Source organism: Urocitellus parryii, chromosome 11 (assembly GCF_045843805.1).
Source record: "Urocitellus parryii isolate mUroPar1 chromosome 11, mUroPar1.hap1, whole genome shotgun sequence".
Lineage (NCBI taxonomy): Eukaryota > Metazoa > Chordata > Mammalia > Rodentia > Sciuridae > Urocitellus > Urocitellus parryii.
In genome coordinates this window covers 39,730,025-39,752,140 of record NC_135541.1, presented here as the reverse complement: position 1 = coordinate 39,752,140, position 22,116 = coordinate 39,730,025, and the positions used below count along the sequence as shown (strand labels likewise).

Below are 22,116 nucleotides of genomic sequence, written 5' to 3'. Positions count from 1 at the left end.
GGTGCACCCACTTTGTCAGAAACTTGAATGCACTGACTGTCGAACCTGGAGAGGGACCAAGATTATTTCTGAGGGCAAGGGCTGCCAGCCCCTCCAGGAGGAAATTTCCATAAATCCTAGCAGAAGTTTGGCCAGCCCCAGGAACATGGGATTTGGAGATACGCTCCTCCCTCTTCCCCCTGCCTCAGCTCCCTCCACAATCTGTAAGAGTTTGATCCCAAAGCTGAATGTTTTTAAGAATCTGTTGAATATTCTAAGTGCTTTAGAGAGAAAATGAATAATGAGGTAGTTCTCTGAGTTGAGAATTAGAGAGGGGGACTGATGTTTGGGTGACATTTGAGCACCAACCCAGAGAATGGTTTATGAATTGTAGCAATTATGAAGAGAAGTGTTTCTGACCCCCCAGTGGGGCAGCCTGGGCCTCTGATCACCTTGCTCATGTCACAGGGGCTGTCGTGAGGACAGCGAGAGAGATGCCAGAGACGTCTCTGCCTGGAGCTTCCTCTGCACCCTCTTCATGGTCTGCAGCCCAGGGGTGGGTAGAGATGACCTCTCTTGGGTTCATGTCTGAGCTCTATGCAAACAGCGTTGCAGTAAAAAAGGGAATAGGTGGCTTCTTCCTCCATTAAGTTTGTTCCTAAATCGAGAAAGAAGATTAAAAAAAAAAACTGACTTTTGAAACATAAAGAAACTCCAATTTGCATTTCTAACGGGGATACAGAGGTGTGATGTAGGTGCATATTGCCTATGCTTGGTATATTAATGCATATTTTCACACAGAAAGCTGGTACTGCTATGATAAAGTAAAATAATACTGATAACTTGAGTCAGAAAAGGTTCCTAGTATATATATATATGACAAGCAAAAGTTAAAGGGGCACTTCATCACATGCCCTGGCTTTTAACTGCTGAGGAGAGGAGTTGTTTATAATGTGAGCTTTAGCCTCTGTTTACAAAGAATGAAGAAGAGGATTCTCTTTGAAATGTCCTGGTCCTTTAGAATCTAAAACATGTGCATGGAAAAAAAATTAATGTTCAGTGTCTAAAACGGAGAATGTAGAACATGGTGATATCTATAAGACAAGGGAGTCTGGAGCTTTTGAGCTCTTCAGAGTTTGACCAAAGACCTTGGGTGTCCAGTGAGCAGTGGAAGGCGACTCAACCATAACAAGATTTGCAAAGTCAGGGTCTTAGGCATTCCCATTAGATAGCAGTGCCAGTGTATTCAGCTAATACTGAGTCCAATGCCATTGAACAAAGAGGTTGCATCTTCAGGGGCCTAGAGCTATCATTGCTGAAGGACTGATCAACAGATCTGCACGGTTTTCCTTTTAAAAGTCCAGAATGCACAAGACCATTTTATTTCAGTAACCCAAAATGTTTCTTCAAGGTGTTTTCTCTTGTGCCTGTTTCTTGAATGCTTACTGTGATTTGTATGTTGAATTCCAAATGCTTTTTTTTTCCTCTTTCTTTTTCACCTCTGACCTTTCCTCTCTGGCGGCTCCTGTAATAGTACATTGTGTTTGAGGCTGGACACGAGCCAATCCGTGATCCCGAAACAGAAGAAAACATTTACCAGGTATCAGATTGTTTGCCTCTTACCATTGCACCACTAGGAAATGCATGAAGCACTGAGGGGTCTCAGTGAGAGCCTAGGGGTCTCTTGGTCATTCCAGACCTGTTGAAATACCTTTGAATGAATTGACTTCTAGTTCCCCAGCAATTTACCAGCGGTTTTCATGCCTTGTTTTTGAAACGTTGAATGGACAGTTGGGTACAGTGTTTTAATATTGAACAGTCATAACCATTTTTTAATTGAAGCAAAATGCAACATTTCATTGTATTAAAGTGGGCAGATTGTCCTCATCATATAGTAAGAGGTTTCTTCACTTCTCAAAAGAAAGCCCTCATCAAATATCTTTTTTAAAAAAAAAAATCTATTCTTATTTGACTTGGGAGGCAGGCTACTAGAGATTTAACTAAGGGGAACTTGACCACTGAGCCACATCCCCAGCCCTATTTTGTATTTTTATCTAGAGACAGAGTCTCTCTGAGTTGCTTAGGGACTCACTAAGTTGCTGAGGCTGGCTTTGAACTCGAGATCCTCCTGCCTCAGTCTCCCGAGCTGCTAGGATTACAGGTTTGCACAGCCTCGCCCAGCTCCTCATCAGATATCGTTAAAAAGCTAACTCCAGTACCAACAATAAGCAGTAGGTTCAAAATTACTATCTGAAAACAACACATGGAGTACTAACCAAATAAAAGAAGGTCCAGCTAACAGTTTTATCCCCCCTGAAGGAAGGGAAAATTAATATTCTCAAATATTTGCTCTGTGGAGAATGCCAAACACTTTTTTAAACTCATTGAATTCTCAAGAATATGCCACAGAGCAGGTATTTTAATCTCATTTTCAGGGGGAGAAACTGAGGCTCAGAAAAGCTGAGCCGCTTCCTCCCAGTTATTCAACTACTCACAGCCAAGATCTGAAGCCAGGCATGCGCAGAGACAGAGCTCAGGCTTCTCCCACGCTTTCCCTCAAAGCTGCTATTTGAGTAATTGCAACACCCGCACAGCAGCACGTCAAATAAATACGGCGGTCTGCAATTTTTCACTAATTAGAATTTTAGTCCTAATTTAAAACATAAATACTATGGGAGAGGGAAAAATTTAATGTATTTAATCACTGATTTTAATTTCCTTAACTTACTTAGTTGTGTGGTCTGCTATTCTGCCTTGGGCGTGTATTACTTGCATAATAAAAGTAAAACATATTTTCAATTTCAATCAAATGTGTAGAATCCTAAATGACCAAATATAATGTTATTTCTACCAACCGCTCTGTTTAAACAAGCCTTGTGGAATAATAATCTGTTTCTTTCCACTGGGTTCATCTGGATTCTGTTCAAGTGTGAGGTTATGCTTTGAGGTTTTGTTTAAAGTCATAATTTATAAAGTTTCTCTCTTTAAAAAGAAAAGCGGCAATTGTCCCCAGTGTCATATTTTAAAGTACTGTGCAACCTTGCAGTGTCTGAATGTGAGGCCAAAGGAGTCATTAGCTAGTCATCCCAGGAAGAGAGAGCACCTTCAAAATAAAGCAGGCTTTGCAGTAGGTTTCTTTCTTTCTTTCTTTTTTATTTTGGTACCAGGTATTGAACCCAGAGGCACTTAACCACTGAGCCTCATCCCCAGCCCAGTTTTATTTTTTATTTTGAGACAATTCTCACTAAGTTGCCTCAAGCCTCACCAAGGTGCTGAAGCTGGCTTTGAACTCACTATCCTTCTGCATCAGCCTCCCACACCACTTTGATTACAGGCATGCACCACCTTGTCTGGCTTGCAGTAGGTCTCTGAATCCAGTCTTGGCTCTGTTTGGGGAGTCTCCGAGAGCCTGGCCCGGCAAGTGCTAGGAGAGAAGATTATCCTAGTGTGCTGGAAAAATCTGGATTAGGGTGGTACAGAGCTGCAGTGCAGTCCTGGCTCTGTCACTATCTTTGATATGTGACAGTGGGGGAGATATTTGCCCTCTCAGAGACTAAGTTTCCCCAATTACAAAGCAGGGGAATGATTTCTCCCAGACTCACATGGACGCATGAAAATAAAGCAAGCCATTCTAACCCCAAGTGTAGAATGTTAAGGAAGAGGCCCCCACCTGGTCACAGAACGTGGGTCTGGTTGTGTGACTTCAGGGTCTTGGTACACATGTCAGCTCAGCCACTGACTCAACTTGCCAAGTTCCTTTCCCTCTCTGGATCTCAGTTTACTCATCTGGAAAATGAGCATGTAAGGCTCAATCTCTAGGGGAAAGCCCTTTTTTTCCCTTTGCAACTAACACCTCACCATAGTACACTGATGTTGGGGGATGCATCTTAGTTTACTTAACAGGGCAGCAGGACTCTTAGAAATGGGGTACTCATGTGTATGAACAGTGAGCTGGCTCTCTGAATGGGGTTTATATGCAGCATCTTATTAGCTTTCATAACACCCCCTGTGGCTTAAATGGGGACATTTCCTGACCTTACAAAGGAAGTGAAGTTGACAGAGATAAGGGACCTGCTAGGTCACAGAGTTAGTGAGAGGTTGAATCCCTAGAGGCAGATCTCTCTGACCTCTGTAAATAAATAAATGCTGGGGCTCTTTTCAGCTCAGAAATTCCCTGATTCTGAGTTCCATACTTGGATTCTGTGCATGCTTCAAGTCACTATCTAAAAATCACACTTGTCTTAGCAGCTCTGGCCTCTGATCTCCCATCTGTCCATCATTAACAGAAAAGCACCATTTAAGGGAATGAATATTTTATCCCCATCTATTGGAAAGGCCCCTGGTCATTTTCTTCTCTTGCACTGCCAGTCTGCCTGAACCCAATGCACTTAACAAGAGATAAGCTGGGCTCTTAAGTTGCAGCTATTAGGAGCCTCATTCTTTTTTTCTTAAGCGTTTGCAAGGGCGCACGGCTATTCCTCCTGAGTCCTTTGCAGTGTTTGTTCTACTTCAAGCATGGCTGGCAGTGATCTTAGGTTTTATTTCCTTCCCAGTCTTCTGAAATAAAGCAAACAGGCCTGGGACCTCATCCCCTTTACCTGTTTTGTGACCTTGAGTGAAGTACATAATTTTTGTATCTCAATTTCCTGGGCTATAAAATAGGGATAATGCATTCTCTGCTTTCAGAAATGATGTAGAGATGAGCCCTGGGTCCACAGTAGCCCCCATGTAAGCGATGCTTCCTTCATTTCCCAGGGTTGTCAATACCAGATGCTGTTGATGATGTCTTATGATGATGTATTAAGTGCAGTAGAACTTATATGCTCACCTTCTCTTGTCAGAAAGCCTAGCAGAACAGCTCCTTCTCTTGACTTTGCTATTTGTATGCAACAGGAGGAAGGGTGAGGTTCTGGGGTAAATGTGACCTCTTTCCAAAGATCAGGAGTCTTATCTTCCCAACCATATTAGTAATTATAATTGTCTTTTGCTTCTATGGGCCTCAGGAAAATTAACCAGTTGTTTTTACAGTGATCCAGAGCTCGTGATAAACAGAGCGGTTGATAGAAATAACATTATATTTGGTCATTTAAGATTCTATACATTTAATTGAAATTAAAAATGTTTTTTATTATACATAGCACCCTTTACACCTCTTAATTTCAGCTCTTCCACTGACTCCATGAGATAGGAAGAACAGCTACCATGACTGTCATTTTCAACCTAAGAAAAACCATTCCACCAAGATCAGGATCTCCAATTCTAAGTACCTGTTCTTGAGTACCTTAGCAAACTGCCTACATAAGCAAGATCTTCCTCCTTATAATTTGAGATCAATGAATTTTTCAAGTTCATTTATTCAGAAATCATTGTTAATCACTAAACATGTGTCAAGTTTCATCATTTTAAAATGGTCAGGCTCTGGTCCTATGTCACCCAATGCATGTTGAACTGCCTCTCCATGCTTATTAATGAACACATTGCAGAAATAAAAGTATCCTCTGTGTACAGTACTCAATATGTAGTTTTTAGAGTAATTTAACATCAATGAACTCCTTCATTCAGAATAGTATTTATGGGCACCTAGCATGTGCCAAGCCCCTGAGGAAGAAATAGTGACCACAGCATGGTTTCTATCCTAAAGGGGTTAATTGATAAAGCTTAGATGCTCTTGAGAACCAGATAAGGAAACACAAAGGTTCAGAGAGAGAAGTGATCTGAGTCGAATAGCCTGTAACACAGACAGGATTAGAAACCAGATCAATTTGTCCCTTCTGCCACATTTTGGTACCACGGTGGTCTGTATAGATAGAATGGACCACACACATAGAGATGAGAGCCAGGACCACAGACCTCGGCACCCATGCAATCCATTCTGAATAATTAGATGGTTCTTTGTTTAGCCGATATTTGCAGATAGGAATACAAGGAAAATAAAGTATCCACCCTGCCCTGAGCAGCTAACAGAGTTGTGGGATCACAGAACCAGGAACAGTTGCAGTGTGATATAGTAACTTCCCTGGAAAAGATGAAGCATATTTTACATTCACTCTACATTAGTAGACTGATAACTGTTCCATCTCCCCAAATAAGACAAGGACCTTCACTAAATCAAATCAAGGCTCACATCCGTCTTGTTCACCGTCCTTCTCCCAGGAAAGGCACAGCACATGATACATAACAGATTCTTGGTAGCTCTTATTTTTTTAATGAGAGGATGCACCTGAGCTTACAAAAGTACAGAACAGAGCTGCAAACCAGGCCTAGGGAGGGCAGGAAAGTCTTCTGAGATGTCCCAGCTGAGATAAATCTTAAAGGACAAACAGGCAGATTGATATCTCACCCATGGGAGAGCCAAGTAGGAAAGCTTTTTCAATTATGCACAGTTTGGGTTTATCCATCGCATGGCTTCTTCTCCATTTGCAGGGATAATTGAGAGGCAAGCCGCGGTTCAACTGTGCTAAGTGCCCGTAGTGAGCAGTGAATTACGGGGAACAGAATACTGTTCATTTTGCTCAGTAAAGGGTGAGCTAGTGAAAACAAAAGTGAGGGCTGGTAATTTATTGGCCCTCATTTGCAAGGACTCCATAGATATTCTGAGAGGATTCCTTTTCAATGGAGCCCAGTTATTGGGAGAAAAAACAAAAATTACATTCTTTGTTGGCTCCCTGCAAACTGAGGTTAGCAAAAGTGCCTCTGGAAGGGTATCTTCCTCACAGCCGCGCTCACTCAACAGTTCTGTTTTCTGCAAGAATGCACATGAACCTCTGGGAACTTAGGATGTGATATCAAAGAAGATGCCCCTGAAGTAGCCCCTCTGCATACACACACACACACGCGCGCGCGCGCGCACACACACACACACACACACACACACACACACTGTATACTGCAGTAAGCAAAAGTAAACTCCCCAGGCTCCAGCTCCTGGCTTCCTCTGACAGTGACCACTGTATTCTCTCTCAACCTCGTTTTCCTCTTCTGCATCACCAGGACAGTTGGAGTCCTGATAGACTTGACCAGCGCTTTCCTTGAGAATGTGTGTAAAACACAAATGCTTAGAACAGTGCCCAGCACACAAAAAGTGCCCAGGCTATGTTAGTGCATACTATTGAGGTCTTGCCAGACATGATAACTCATGCCTGCAATCCCAGAAGCTCAGGAGGCTGAGACAGGAGAATTTCGAGTTCAAAGCCAACCTCAGCAGCTTAATGGAAAACCCTGTCTCAAAATAAATAAGGGCTGTGGATGTGGCTCAGATATAAGTGCCCCTGGGTTCAATCCCTGGCACCAGGAAAAAAAAAGAAAGAAAAAAAAAGGGAGGGAGGGAGGAAGGAAGGAAGGGAGGAAGGGAAGAAGGAAAGAAGGAAAGGTCTTAGCAAGGGCTGGGTTTGAGTTTGAACCCCACCAGGCTTTGAAGCTTTAGGCAAAATCCCTAACATCTCTAAGCCTCACTTTCTATAATTTTAAAGAGAGATGATAAGACCAATTTCTTGGGCCTATTATAAGAATTTTAAGTTAAACGAGAATGAAAATGACCAAGGAACTGGAAAGTATAAGCTCATGTTCTCTTACATGAGTATGGTTAACAGGTCTGTGCCTCACAAATACCTTTCCTTTCTTCACTCTCCCCCACGTTCCTCTGGTATATTGACACAGCTGATGCTTACAGAGTGCCTATTGGGGATGAGACTACAAGGCTGCTCTTGATGAGCCCCAGCCTGGTTAAAAAAGACACACAATCAAACCATTAGAAATCCACTGCTGCTTGGTCCCTGAAGGGGAGGCGTGGGCTAAGCTCTGGCAGTTGCTGGGGAAGAAACAGCTAATGGTGGCTTCCAACCTGGAATGTATCCATTCAAAGTCCTGGATTGGAAAAGTATTGGATGCATTATTGTTAATGTCATAAAATATGCTCATACATACAGAATGTATGAGTGCAAAAGAAATGGTCATGCTAACACATTACAGTGTCATGGTGCCTAATAGTTTTTATTTATCAAAGAGCCATTTTCTCATTTGATCCTTACAATAACCTGAGCATGAGGCAGAGCTGATAGAGCCCATTTGAAAACAGTGAACTCAGAGGAACTAAAGGACCTGCTCAGGGTAATATGCTTAATACATGTGGCCCATGAAGACCAGATGGATGAGCAAGGGAGGGAGGGAGGAAGATATAGGCAAATGTTAAAAGCCATCAGGATCTTCAGGATCCTAGAGCCAGGCTTTCTGTGCCATGTGTGGCCTTTTCCTGAATGAAGCCTTCGGTGATTATCAGATGGTTTGTACATGATCCCCAAAGAAGCTCTATCTGTGCTAGGATCCTGGTATCAACAGTATTTTTACAGCCTGGATCTTAGTCATAGCATTGAACCGTGTAAACTCAGCTACAAACTGTTTTTAATCACTTCAGGCAAATTATGTCACCTCCCTGGGCCTAGTTTTTGTCTTTAGTGAAATGAGGATTATTTTTTCCTGACGTCCTGCGGCTTCCAGTTCTATAATTCTGTGGGAAGCCCCAGAGCAGAGCTGCCCTGCCAGCACTCCTTCCTGACCCCCTTCCCTCCAGCTGGTTTTCCTTGGGGAAGAGCCTGGCTTGATGCTTTCACAGCTAGTCCCTTGGGGTTGGGGCCATCTCACACATACTTAGCCAGCTTGCAGTTGAAATCTGGCTGCTTTGTTCTGTGAAAAAAGGAATACCAGAGTGTTTTGATTATGTTGAATTTGATTTTTCTATAGGTTCCCACCAGCCAAAAGAAGGAAGGTGTTTATGATGTGCCAAAAAGTCAACCTGTAAGTGTAAGTACATCTTCCCTCTGTTGCTGGATTGGTACCCACACTGTGCCTGCGGCCTGTGGAGGGCGCTCTTCTTCTGGAATGAGTATGGCAGCCCAGGTGGCTTTGCTGCCAACTCCTCCGTGGGGCCTGGGGAAAAAGGCATGAGGCAGGAATGGGAGGGGTGAAGGGGATGGGGGTGAGTCTGGATAAGACCTGGTCCTGTGTGTATGGGAGTGGTTCAAACCATGCAAGCCACCCTGCCCAAGGAACTCAGGGTTTCAGTTGCTCCTTGACTCCAGACAAGGCTTTACTATACTTGGTCAAGATAGAGGACAGTGTCATTGATTGATGATTGATTGATTGAGGAGACTTGCCCATTCCAACTTGAAAGTGGTGAAGTTTCGGAAGGACTATAATAGGAGAAGGGTTGGCAGGGCCTTTGGGGTATGTAAGGGTCCAGTTGTGAGCAAGACATTGTTGGAAAAGGTCATGTGTCATGTGTAGCAGGATTTGCAGAGAACCCAGGAGGCACACCACGTTAAGGACAGTGGTGTCCTGTGTATCTCAACCCTTTGGGACTCCTGGGAACCTGAGCCAGGAAGGAAAACCCCCAGATCTTCAATATCTAAATCCACTGCTACTTCTAGAATTTATATTTAGAACCTCAAACTGCCACTCAGAAGGTAACCTCTATAGTGATTCAGGCAGCACTAAGGAGCCAATGAAGGTTTTTCAGTAGGGGTACTTGTGATTTTGCCACAATCTATATTAAAAAAAAAAAGACAATTAGGGTATTTCATCACTATACATCTCCCTCATCTCACACATACTTAAGAATCCCAGCTCTTACCCTAACAGAGCTTCTGTGAAGCTAAAATGATTGTATCTAGAGCATTGTTATGAGTTCTGTATCTCCTGCTATGAGAGAAATAAATGCAAACCCTCATGTTTCAAGATAAGGTTAATTAGGGGATCTGAAATCCCATTTCATTAGGAGCAACTCAGGACCCTGTCATGAGCAATCTATGTTGTTAACATAGACAAACATGTTTGTGTCTTTCCACAATGTCAGAACTTATTGAATAGCAACAAATCCACAGGCTACACCACTTTCAGCAGTAGCAGTAAGTACTCACGGGTCACCTAATAAGCCAGGCAATCACCAGTTCTTTTATTCCAACTGTAACTGCTGATATCTGTAACACTCAACACACATCACATGTTACATGTGTTACAGAAAGGCTAAGAAAGGGGCAAGGGAGCTGCAGGTATTCAGGTGGCTGACCTGAAAGCGTTGGCAGAGAGCAGATAGGAATGTCAAAAGTCACTGAAGGTAGTCACATAAAATTATGAACCAGGCTGAAGAACTTATTCAGGGCACAGAGCTGTCAAAGCACAGGAACTTATTCTAGGCCAAGCTCCAGATGGACATCAGTCTCTGAGAGGGTCATCTTGGAGTGGCCATGTACTGTTGTCATCATGGACAGGAGAAACTGCGCTGTGCTGAAACCCAAGGACAAAGATGGGAAAGTTTGTCACTGTAGTGATTTTCCTGGGCAAGGCTCATGATCAGTGACTGGGTGATGGGGTCGGGGTGCTGTTGTAGCCAATCTCAGATGGACCTCCAGTGAGGGGTTTGCTTCATTTGGTGGTCTGGTGTGTTCAATAAGCTCATGGGTCTGGTTTTTCTGTTATGAGTTTGATACACCCCTGCATATCCATGTGCTTTTGATTAAGTCATTAATTTCACAGGTGGTCATTTTTATTGGCACAATTAATTTCTCAGTTTGTGCCTTATGGTTGTGCTAGGCAGATGGTGGTTTTTTACTTGTACAAATAAGGTGTAGAGCCGTTCTACTTCAGCACTTAAACCCAAAATGGAGTAGCTCATAAAAGGAGTAGCTCATTATAAAATGAAATAACTCAGGGTTAGTTATAGCCTGAAAACTGCTGTTCTGTACACCAAGGAGTAACTGAAAGCAGGTGACAGCCTGTTCTCCACAAACCACAAAATGTACAGCCTGGAGAAAAGAAACCACAGAACATGGAACGGGACTCCCAGGGGTCACAGCGTGGCAGAGGGCCATCCTGCACTGTGGAGGCCATATCATGGAACTAGAAGCAGTGGGTGGCAGAACAAGAAAGCCAATCGTAGCTGAAAGTTCAGGTGGCTTTCCTGACAAGCAGAGCTATCCCAGGGGGGGCATGCTGGCACCTGAGAGGGCAAGGTCCCCATCCCTGGACCGAAGCAAGCAGAGCTGAAGACCATGTTTTGGACAGGAGTTCCAACATTGAATGAATGGAAGGGCAGGAGGCACCCTTGGCATCCCTTCCAAACCTGAAACTCTGCCTCTGTGAACCAGGAGTCTTTCTGCTCACCCTCCGGGCACCTTTGTCCCTTTTTGCAAGGCACCCACCTGAGTCGAGGGACTCTGGTCCATGGGGTGTTGCTCACAGCCTTCCAATCTTCTTAGGCCCCTGTCCCTGAGCACCCCTGCTCTCTGTGTTTCTGTTTCCTCCTGCCCTTATTGCCCATCTCCCTCCCATTCAGTCTGTGCCCCTGACAGGTTTAGGTGCATGAGGAAATGTGCTCCATTTGCCGCCTTAGTTTTTGTGAATTTATTAACCATTCAGACCTATCATCTTTGTGCTTTCAAAAAAACCAAAGTCCAAGCTCCATGTCCTTACAGATGCAGGCTGTCCCAAGTCCCCTAGCCCTGCTGAACCCTCATTTTCTGGGGAGTCACACCTGATCTGTACCCTACAGGCCTCATCCAACATGGGCTGCAAGCTCTGTGTTCTCCAGAGCTTTTTGGACTTCTGCTCTGAGCAGCATCAGCTAATCACCCCTGCCCTGTGCCTCCCAGACCTGTCATTCCTCCCACAGTGGCTCCTCTTCTTCCCTGTCACCCACATGAACTTCCTGGGGACCTGCATCACCAGAAGTAAGCCCCGGTGGGTGGAGGCCAGGCACCCTGCAATTATGGAATATTTAATTAATCGATGGATGACTTATTTTGTAGAAAGCATTTATGAAAAATCTCTGGTCCTTTCTTTTGAAGGGAATCACCCATATTTCTGACTCCAAAAACTGCACTTAACTAAAGGTACAAGAAGTTTGCTTGGGATGTTTCTGGGCTGCGTGAGCCACCTCCAATGGCCCTCACTTGCTCTCTCCACAGAATCTCCATCTCCTCTAATATGATGACAACTTTCCACAGCTATTTTCCATAGGCTTCATCCCTAAAAGCCTAACAGAGGCAGGAGGTAAAAGCTCAGGCTGTAGCATAGAGACAGGTGGGACCTGTTGAATGTGAGCTCCCCTCTTATTTCCTGTGGGATTTTGGTACATTTTCTTATCTTTGCATCCCAGGATCCTCACTTACCAAAAGGGGTAATTGAACCTAACTTGATGAGAAAACAGTATGTGTGTTGGAAAGTCAGTCCCACTCACCCAACTTCCCAGCAGCCCTCCAAGTCCCCGCCGAGTCCCTCCCTCCCTTGGGACCTTGCTGCCCTCTAGCTTTCCCCTTGCCTCTCTGATGAGCACTCATTGTCTAGAGCAACTCGGTGCCCAGAAAACCCCTGCCATGATCTCACTGTCTAACCCTTTGTCACCTTCCCCTTAGCCAGGAAGACAACTACGCCAGGGATGACCCAACCCACATGCTAAGCATCTCCCAGAGAGCTAACGCCTTCTGCAAGTTCCCCACAAGAAGGGAAACTGCCTTAGCTGGGGCTCTAACTTCCACCTGGTGTCTCCTCCCTTGGATCCAGGTCTACAGAGAGCTCATGATTGGGTCAGCCTGCAGCTCTCATGGGGGAAATCACCCACCAGTGCCAAAAGATGATGTCTACTCTTCAGAGCCACATGTGGGCATGACTATCTCCAGGACCATTTACTGGGGCTGTCTAAGTAGCATTCTGCATCTCTGATCCTCTGTCATCATCTGTTAAAAGAAAGAAATACTCACCCTTTACCTTTGTTTGGAAGGTTAGAGGAAACATTTTTGGATGTGAACTCGATTGGGAACATTTCTACATATTGCTAGGACAAACCATGCTCCAGCAGACAGTTCTCAGGGAGCTGGCCTGTCAGCTGCTCCAGGTGAATGCACACCTCTGCTGGGAAGCCTTCCTTCCCCACGACAGGTCATCAGTCTTTCTGGGGTACCCCTATACCTCTCTTTGCAACAATCACAATGGACCATCATTTTCTCTTAATGTATCCATGGAAACCACTGCACTTTGCTTTCCCCAAAAGCTTTGGCTAAATTCACATTTCCTGCAGTTCTGTCATCTCAGCAGATGGCACACGGCCTGAACCTTATGAATTAGCCTTTGAGGACTGAGGTGGTAACACATTCTTTGAGGCAGATCTGAGTTAAATCCCGGCTTCCTGACCAGCTATGGCACCTCCAGTGAGTCCTTTGCTCTATTATGCTTCAGTCTTCTCACCTATAGAATGGTGAGGGGAAAACCAATTCATTGAGTTCTGCAATCACTCAGTATGCTTTAACGACTAACAGATATTTAATAAATGTTGTTGCATTGAATTACTTACTGAGATTTGGTCGGTCCCCTTCACTTCATCCCTCCTGCATCATGAGTCCATTGAGGACAGAAATCATGTCTGTCCTTATCAGTTTTTTCACTGCCGTGACTAAAAGACCCAACCAAAACAACTGCAGAGGAGGAAAAGTTTATTTAAGGGCTCACAGTTTCAGAGGGTCTTAATCTATAGGCAGAAGCTCCATCCCTCAGGGCTTGAGTTGAGGCAGAACATCATGGTGGAAGACTGTGGTGGAGGGAAGCAGCTCATGTAATTATCAGGCAGCAGAGAGAGAGAGACTCCACCTGCCAGATTCAAATACATACTCCAAAGCCATGCCCCCCAATACCCACCTCCTCCAGCCACACCCTACTTGCCTTCAGTTACCATTCGGTTTATCCCTTCAGGGGATATTTCACTGATTGGGTTAAGTCTCTCACAACCCAATCATTTCTTCTCTGAACCTTCTTGCATTGTCTCAGGCATGAGCTTTTGGGGGACACCTCACATTCAAGCCGTAACAGTGCCACATTCATTATGACTTATTACTAGAGAGCATTGTCACAGAGTAGCTGCTTAGGAAGTAAATGAGTGAGTGAATGAATGAATGAACCACTGTGAGGAATGAAGGAATAAAGGAGTACCTTTAGATCTAAAGCTCACCTATGGTCAGACAATTCAGTTCTTGTTCATTCTGGGGCCAAAGGCCTGGCCCCACCCTTCCTGCACTGTGTGTTCAACAGATCTGCCCTGTTCTGCCTTCAGCTGCCATAAATGTGTGTTGTTTTTGTGCCTAGCTGGATCACCAGGCTGACAGATGGCCTTCTAAACACACGCATGTGAATGCTCACGCGCACACACCTGCCATCTCTCTCCTCCCACATCGGGAGCACTGCATCAGGCAAGCCAAAACATTTTGCTTGTTTGGCAGAGCTATTTTGGGGGGTTATTTTTCCCCCACTGCCTAGGCTTGCATTTCCCTGCTGGAGCCCTATGGAAAGTGGTTCAGGTCATCGGAGTTCTTTAATTTTCCTGAAGAGGAGCCTGGACGTTATAAAAATAGTAGGGATAACAATCCAACAGAATTAAGCATCAGCCTAGTGTCCTGATCCAGAACCCCCTGGAACCGCTTATATGTTCCAAAGAAGATTAGAAAAAGGACTCTGAGCACAGTGATCTTGCCAGATTCTCACCTGAAAACCAGTGTAATTCCTGGATTTTAATAGTATTTCAACATACTTTTACCTTGTTTCAGATTCTACAAAATTAGACACATCAATTGCCCAGTCCACTTCCCAGACTATATTCAGCCACAGACTTTCTTTTTAAAAATTAAAAGTTTATATAGCTGTAAAATATTAAAGTGATAAAACCATCTTCACACTTACTCATGGTGGCTCTTGAAGTTTCTCTGGGTTCCGAGCAGTAAAAAGGAAAATCTGCGCACTGAGGTTTCAAGGAGCATCAGCCAGCTAGATGCTTCCAAGCAAATCCAAACATTAATTCTTGAAGACTTTTAGAGTTTTCATGCATTAACATATACTGAGAATACAATATGTATTTGTACATTAATAAATGATACAAATATATTGTGAGTGTGTAAAAATATATTATCAACTGAACTTTTCTTGATTTTATTTGACTTGAAAGTTCTTTTTTCATACAATATCAGAAACATCTCAGGGACTTCAGTTAGGGTCTTGTTGGAAAAAGGTGTGAGTGTGTGTGTGTGTGCATGTGTGTGTGTGTGTGCCTGTGCACATATATAATAGTGATATAAAACAAGCTACCCCCAAATTCAGTGGATTGAAACCACAGCACTTGTTATTACTGCTCACAGTGGTCAGTTGTGTGAATCTTCTAGTGTGCTTTGCCCTGAATTCCTCAACTCTCAGGTCAATGGTCAGCTGTGGGCGGTGTAGGTAGCTCTGCCTGTCTTCACTGGGATTGCTCACATGTTTAGGGGTTGGCTGTAGAGTGCTCTAGGATAGCTTCAGATGAAACACAGGATTCTCTTCCAGATGTGCCTCCTCCTTTCCCTAGTGGGTGGACCCTGTCATAGTCAAAGGGTGGTGGCAAGATTTCCTGGACATGAGCAGGTGCACACAAAGCCTCTGGAAGCCTAGGTTCATCATGTCTGGCACAGTCTTTGGCCAAAATAATTCATGAATCGGTCCCAGATTCAGGGGTTGGGGAGGAACCACTTCCCCTTGGTGAGAATCATCACAAAGTTTCCTTGCAGAAGGCATGACTGGATGGAGAGGTGGGGAGTGTGGTCTATTATGAATCAACCTCCTGCAGTCTCTGTGTAAAATCAATACTTAGTGATGATAGCCAAGTGTTGAGATATACTCTTTCTCTGTTGACTCTGTTGTTTCATTTTTTGCTGCCTTCCTGGTTTGGCCATTATCTAAGGAGATTTCACTATTCGGCTAGACAGCCCATTTAGTAACCTGGCCTCCTGTTCCATGACCTTCATCCCTTGAATCTTTTCTCCTGGGCACAGCCTCAGTGACCTCAGGCCCTCGGGCACCACATAACCCTCTCCATCCCGTTCTCACATTCCAAGGCTCTTTTTGGAAATTTTTCTTGGTTCAACATTCAAGATCCAGTTGAAGTGTTATTCCCTGCCTTTAGCTTCCCTCAAGCCCCTAGGGAAAGCTCTTTTTTGGGAACATACCTCTCTGAACTTGTAACCACATTTTACTGTGCTTTTCAAGAAGCAGTATTTTCTGGTGGTTGAAAGTGTGGGTTTGGGAATAAGAACAACTTGACCCCAGCTTCACCATTTCCTAGCTTGGGAACTTCAGTTCATCTCAGTTTCCTTATCTGTAAAATGAAGCCAACACCAGCTCCTACCTTAGACTTTTTTTCCTAAGGACAAAGTGAGCCACGGGGCAGAATCAGCTGTGAGAACTCAATGTAATAGATGTGGGCCACTAGTCCATCTCTTTTCCCTGCTTCTCTGTGAGCTCCTAGATGACAGGAATCACTTAGAACTATCACAATCTCTGAAATAGCTCTTCTAAGGATTTCTGCTTTCCTTGAGATTTCAGTTGGGGAATCCCTTGCCCTAGAAAAGCATGTGGGCACACCTTGCAGGCCACAGGATCCTCCAGCTGTGTCCTAGAATCTCAGTCAGCAACTCCTCGTCGCTCTTCTATTGTTCAAGGCACTCTTGGTAACGTGGAACCGTGATGGATCAGGGGATCGCAGAACTTTAGGGCAGTACCCAGTTAGAATTATTGTATTCCTTAATAGGTTTGGACACTCAGTGTATCAACTGATGGGAGCAAAGTGCTGGTTCAGTTAACTAAAGCCCAGGTACAGAGGGAAAGCTGATTCCATACTTTCTTCTGCCCACTTATCCTTGCCCCAGTTTTAACCCTCTGTGGCCCATCAGCTAGGATGCTCAACCCTTTCCTGCTTCTATATTTTAATGTGAACCTCTGATGTCCCCTTCTAGCAGATTGCCTCTTGGGGTCATACTATGCCCCCCCACCCTTTCCAAGAAACTCTAAGCCAAGATAAGGATTAATCCCACTCACTCCTAGAAATATTCATTTTTATCTCTTTGCCTGGTCAATGCATCTGGAAGCTTTGCACAGGGAATAATCTCTCCTGCAATCTTAAATACATGGGTATATATATATTTTTTTATGTCAGGGTCTCTGAAAGCCAAAGGCATAAAAGCATGGTAACAGGGAATGTTAAGAGGCTGGAGAGACAGGGAGGTTTTAGGAAGGAAAGCATAACTTAGGCAATAGCTCGCAAGGTGAGCAGGATGTGAACAGGCTGAAGGGAAATAAAAGCACCCTCTAGGCTCCTGGCTGAGGTCTCCTGACTCCTGGGCCTGCTGTCTTTGCCCCACAGCACTCGGAGCTGGTCACATTATCATTAGTTCCCATCTCGAGGAGAGGGGAGAACACAGGTCATCTTGAGACTTGCCACCCAGTGATGCTGGATATGTTCTCTAGGCAAAAACCCTGGCCTCTTTGTGACCGTCAGAAATGCACATTCTGGAAGAAGGCATTTGTGGAGCCTCATATTACTGCATTCATTATTTAGTGCTTTTTGCATCCGTTAGCCTTCAAACATGATTCCAGTCCACAGTGGGACCACAGTGGGAAGGTACGGTCACAGGCTGCGGAACACCCTGTTTCAGATTTTATTACACCCCGTGACACTGAACTTGGTAGAAATTTAACCTTCACAGTCAACTATTTCAATGGCACAGACCTGAACCTTAGTGTGATTGTCATCATTTCGCATGAGAAATACCTAGTGCTTTTCTTCTTCGCTGTCCTTGTTCCCCTGTGCAATATTCTTATGCCTAAAAAAGATCTTTTATTCTTCACCATATAATTGCCCAGTGTAAAACCCTTTTATGTAGTTGTATTAGGCATAAAAGACTTTCTGATTATCAGTAATAACCGGTCAACGTATTCTAGCAGAACTTTTTCTATCTCTGCCACTTTTTTTTTTTTTTTTGCCTTTGAAAGAGAGAGACCTAAAAGATGGGCATAGTGGTAAATAAGGACTTAGATGGTCGAATTTCTTTTGATGAAACATGAATTCAGAAACTGAAAGGAAGGATCAGACATCACCTTCCCCACAACTCTTTCCTCACTTGGGGTGTGACCTTGACCCATCACTTCAACTTCCTGCAAAATGGAAATGATGACCTCCACCTTCCAACATCTAGGGCACCTGGGAGGCTTTCGGGACAATGTAAAGCTTCCAGGGAAGCAATTTCTGCAAACAGGATGATGGGCTTCTTTCATGAGACCCTAGAAGAGAAAATACCTAAGGAAGGTTGGTCCTACTTGCCTCTAATATTTTATGGGATGTTTTATGATTAAAACAAGAGGCTCAAGAGAGAAAATCTGGGCTTGAGACAAGAAAGAACTTTCAGACCATCTGAGCTAATTTTCAGAAGCCAGGATGGTTACTCAGAGTAGGGAGCGCTCTGTGTCTAGCAGTGTTCAGGGGGTAGATCAACAGATTCCCAGGGCACCCTGTGTTGTGAAGGGGATGCCATCATAGAGCTCAAAATTATCCATCCACCCTCACATTCCATCTGCCACCATGTCAATCCATATTTACCTCCTAATCCCACACCTAGGGACTCAGCTACCAAGTCAGGCACCCCATAAACCTATCCCACTCTTCATTAGCATCAAAATTTTAGGGTGACCCACTGTGAAACTCGTAGTGACTAAATCACGGACTTGCCCTGTGATGATGGTGCTTTGGGTGCAAAGCAATTTATCAGGGATCATAATCAAGTCAGATCCCTGGGCAAGCTTTGGACACAAAGTAGGTGCCTAAAAACTGTATTCCTTCATGGTTTCCTTCTGCAGAGCTTGAAATATGGGCTACAGATCTGCTTGATAGATCTTGAAAAGGAGCCACCCTGGGAGAAACTAACAAAAATCCTAATGATTGAATTTGATGTTCAGCCTCTGATCCGGATCCTTTCTTTGTTTTATAATGCTGGCACTAATGGTATCTATGAAGAATCTAAGGCTGATTCAGCTGTGAATGAAGTAGATAGAATTCATCAAACATCTGCCATGTGCCATGAACAACCTGGGCTCTGGATTCAGTTTATCTCTTTTTCAGCATTCACAATCCTAGGATTGTGATTGATATATAAAGAAACTGAGGCTTAAAGAGATCCCATCACTTACTTACCCCTGTCACCAAGCAGCACATTTTCCTCCTGAGGCCCAGCCTTTCTTGACTTGGCTGTGAGCACCTCTCCTCATTCCACCACAGTCCGAATGGCCAGGGTCCTGTTCAGTTCAATCCTGCACCTTCATTCTGCCTGACACTCTGCTTCCTTCTCCTGGTGTTCAATGGACATCTGTGGGCTCCAAAGAACAAATATCACTTAAAAGCCACCCTCTTCTGAAGCTCAGGGAGATTCTCATTTCCCAGCACCGCCTCCCACCCTCCACAAACCCTGCGTGTATCTCTACGAGGCCCCTGTGCCCTAACAATCAGCATTTGGTTGATTTTCCTTGCCCAGGATTTAATTCAGCCTCTCTGCTGCAAATGTAGAAGAGTCAATCCATTAACGTGAAGAATTGCAGGAACACTCTCTCGGTAGCTATTCCTTGCTTCCCCCCACCCCAACAACTCCCATCTTTTATGGCAAATAAATTTTCATTCACAATTCAGCAGTTGGTTTTTCCTTCAGTTTGAAATCTGGATCAAGATGTTGCATAATTGGATTAAATCTCGTCTGAACATTTGTCAGTTTCACTTCCTCATTAAGCACCACATTGTAGAGAAATTATAATTATGGCAACGAAGTTAACATAGATGTCACACGAGAGGAGGTTGTACCAAAGTGAGAGAAGGGAGTCTGAATCGATGTATTCCCACGAATGAAATAGAAGGTTGCCCCTTTTGATGATTCTTAGGTGGACTTCTTTTTAATCATATTTAATAAAAGTTGTCCTGAGATAGAATCCTGAATTCTTATAGTCCTAGAGTTATTAGGAATTTTAAAAAGAGGTTATCTTTTTTAGCCTCCCCTCAATGCATGAATCTCTAAAGAACATTTGGGACAGGTGTGGATGACCATTCCTATCTGTCTTCAGATCACATACCTAGTGACAGACCTTTGTTGCTTTCATGATCCCTAGCTCCAATTGCTAGACAGTTGTGTTGTTATTGTTGTTGTTGTTTAATTTCTATTTTTTTAAATTTATCCATCCATTGGGCAAACATTTGCTGAGAATATTCCACCTAGGAATAGAAAGATGAGGAAGATTGGCTGCTGAAGAATCTTATCAGTCTCAAGATGATAGACGTATGAAAATAATTGCAATTGCTGTAACTGTGGAGGGCCAGGAAATTTTGCCTAAAGGAGTTCAGTGAGGTTTTCACCCAGCAGTTTCAGTTCAAGTAGAATGTTGAAAGAGGATGGGATTTGTCACTGGAAAGGGAGGAACACTGTTCAGGAAATGGGGACTGAATGATTAAAAGCCTCACCATGCCAGAGGCAGATGAGCAGTCTGGAGAGGCAGGACCTCAGGATGCCTCGGGGGAGCAGAAGACGAGGATGAGAAGGGAAGCCCCCACAAGCAAAAGGGCCTGGAGTGTGCTGAGCCACTGGGATCCGCTGGGAAGACTCTGCTCTGGGGTGGTAGAGTGTCACCATTAGAAGTGTGTACCTCCATATCATTCTGGTGATCTGTGGCAGGTGGCTTAGCAGGTGGGGAGACCATTAAAAAGCTAATGGAATTATCGAAGTGCAACTATCAGGAGAGTCGAGAAAATAGAATGCCTGCCAGGTAGTTTAATAGGGGAAATTTAACGTGGGGACTAGTTACAGTGGGGTCAGGAGAGCAGGGTAGAGTTAGAACAGGGACAGAGAGCAACTCAGATCAGTAATAGAAGTGGCTACCACCGCTAGGTTAGAAGGACAAAAGCAGGAGGTAGTATTAGCTGAGCCAAGAGTTTGGGCTGCCCACAGACACTGGGGCCACAGAGGAAGATGTCCAGCGAAGTTGGTGCCATGACAAGGGGCTGCCTGCTAGAAGAACCCACAAGAAGACTCAGCCAGTGCAGAAATACTGCCTAGAGAGAGCTAAAAAGAAATCCACCATTTTCCTTCTTCCTACTATCCAGTTTCCAACCACTGCCTCCTGTTGACCAAACCTAAGTGGAAGTGAGTTGGCATTGTCATTTACAGGGATCAGCCCCTTTGATACAGGAAGGGCAAGATTGAGTCTTAGGGCAAAGAGATCAAGAGGTGCACAAGCAAGGGCCACTGTGGGTGCAGATGAGCAGACAGGTGGTGGGGATGAAATGGGTGTGAATGGATAACTGGGGTATGGATGGAAGGTCTTGCTCATGTGGGGGTGACACAGACCTGGAATCTAAGCTACCTCTGAGGTGATGAGCTTTAGGCAGTCAGGTAACAAAATGACAAGGACCTAGTGCCCTGTCTCATCTGCTACAGTCTGTCACTCATATGTATATGGCTCTGTGTCTCTAACTTTAAAGAGCACGTATCCATCAGTCTTTCCACCAACTTTCCTTTGGTTCTGGCCAAAGGCAGCAATGATTCCTTTCATCTTCCTCTCTGTCCTCAGTCCATGACTCACACTGGGTTGTGTCACATTACCACTTTGAATGGGATCTGGCCCTTTGTTCCAAGGTTGAGAACCTGGACAGGGTGGATAGTCAAGCAGAGTCATGGGCAGCTCACTGGGAATCTTTCCTGAAGCTGGAAGTCTTAGTCAGCTTTTGCTCTGCTGTAACTAAAGGACCCAACCAGAACAATCGTAGAAGAGGTAAAGTGTATTTGAGGGCTCACAGTTTCAGAGGTCTTATTCCATAGAAGGCCAGGTCCATTGCTCAGGGCTCAAGGTGAGGCAGAACATCATGGCGGGAGAGTGTGGCAGAGGGAAGCAGCTCACATGATGATTAGGAAGCAGAGAAAGAGAGAGATCTCCATTTGCCAGATACAAATATATACCCTAAAGCTACGCCTCCAATTCCCAACTTCTCCAGCCACACCCTACCACTTCAGTTACCACAGTTAATCTCTATCAGGGGATTAATTCACTGATTGGGTTAAGACTCTCACAATCCAATCATTTCTCCCTTGAACCTTCTTGCGTTGTCTCACACATGAGCTTTTGTGGGATACCTCACATCCAAACCAAAATACTTGCTGTCCACAAATGTAAGTGGGGAAGGAGACCAGTGGTTGTATGTGTTGTTGCTGTGTGTCTTGTTTGCTCAGTTGTGTGTTGGAAAACACCTCTGTATAAAGCAATAGTCACGAT

General features: G+C 44.3%; 1 protein-coding gene across 3 annotated transcripts in view; it reads left to right on the top strand.

Annotated features, from left to right (window-relative positions):
• The window catches only part of Dab1 (DAB adaptor protein 1), a 268,808-nt gene that overhangs the window by 212,649 nt on the left and 34,043 nt on the right, over nucleotides 1–22,116 (top strand). For 2 of the 3 annotated variants that reach the window (XM_026382466.2, XM_077791440.1), the window contains exons 7-8: nucleotides 1,514–1,579; nucleotides 8,716–8,775. In XM_026382466.2, the coding sequence (XP_026238251.1) occupies nucleotides 1,514–1,579; nucleotides 8,716–8,775 (126 nt within the window). The remainder of the gene's footprint in view (nucleotides 1–1,513; nucleotides 1,580–8,715; nucleotides 8,776–22,116) is intronic. The other variant, XM_026382470.2, reaches the window with a different exon arrangement.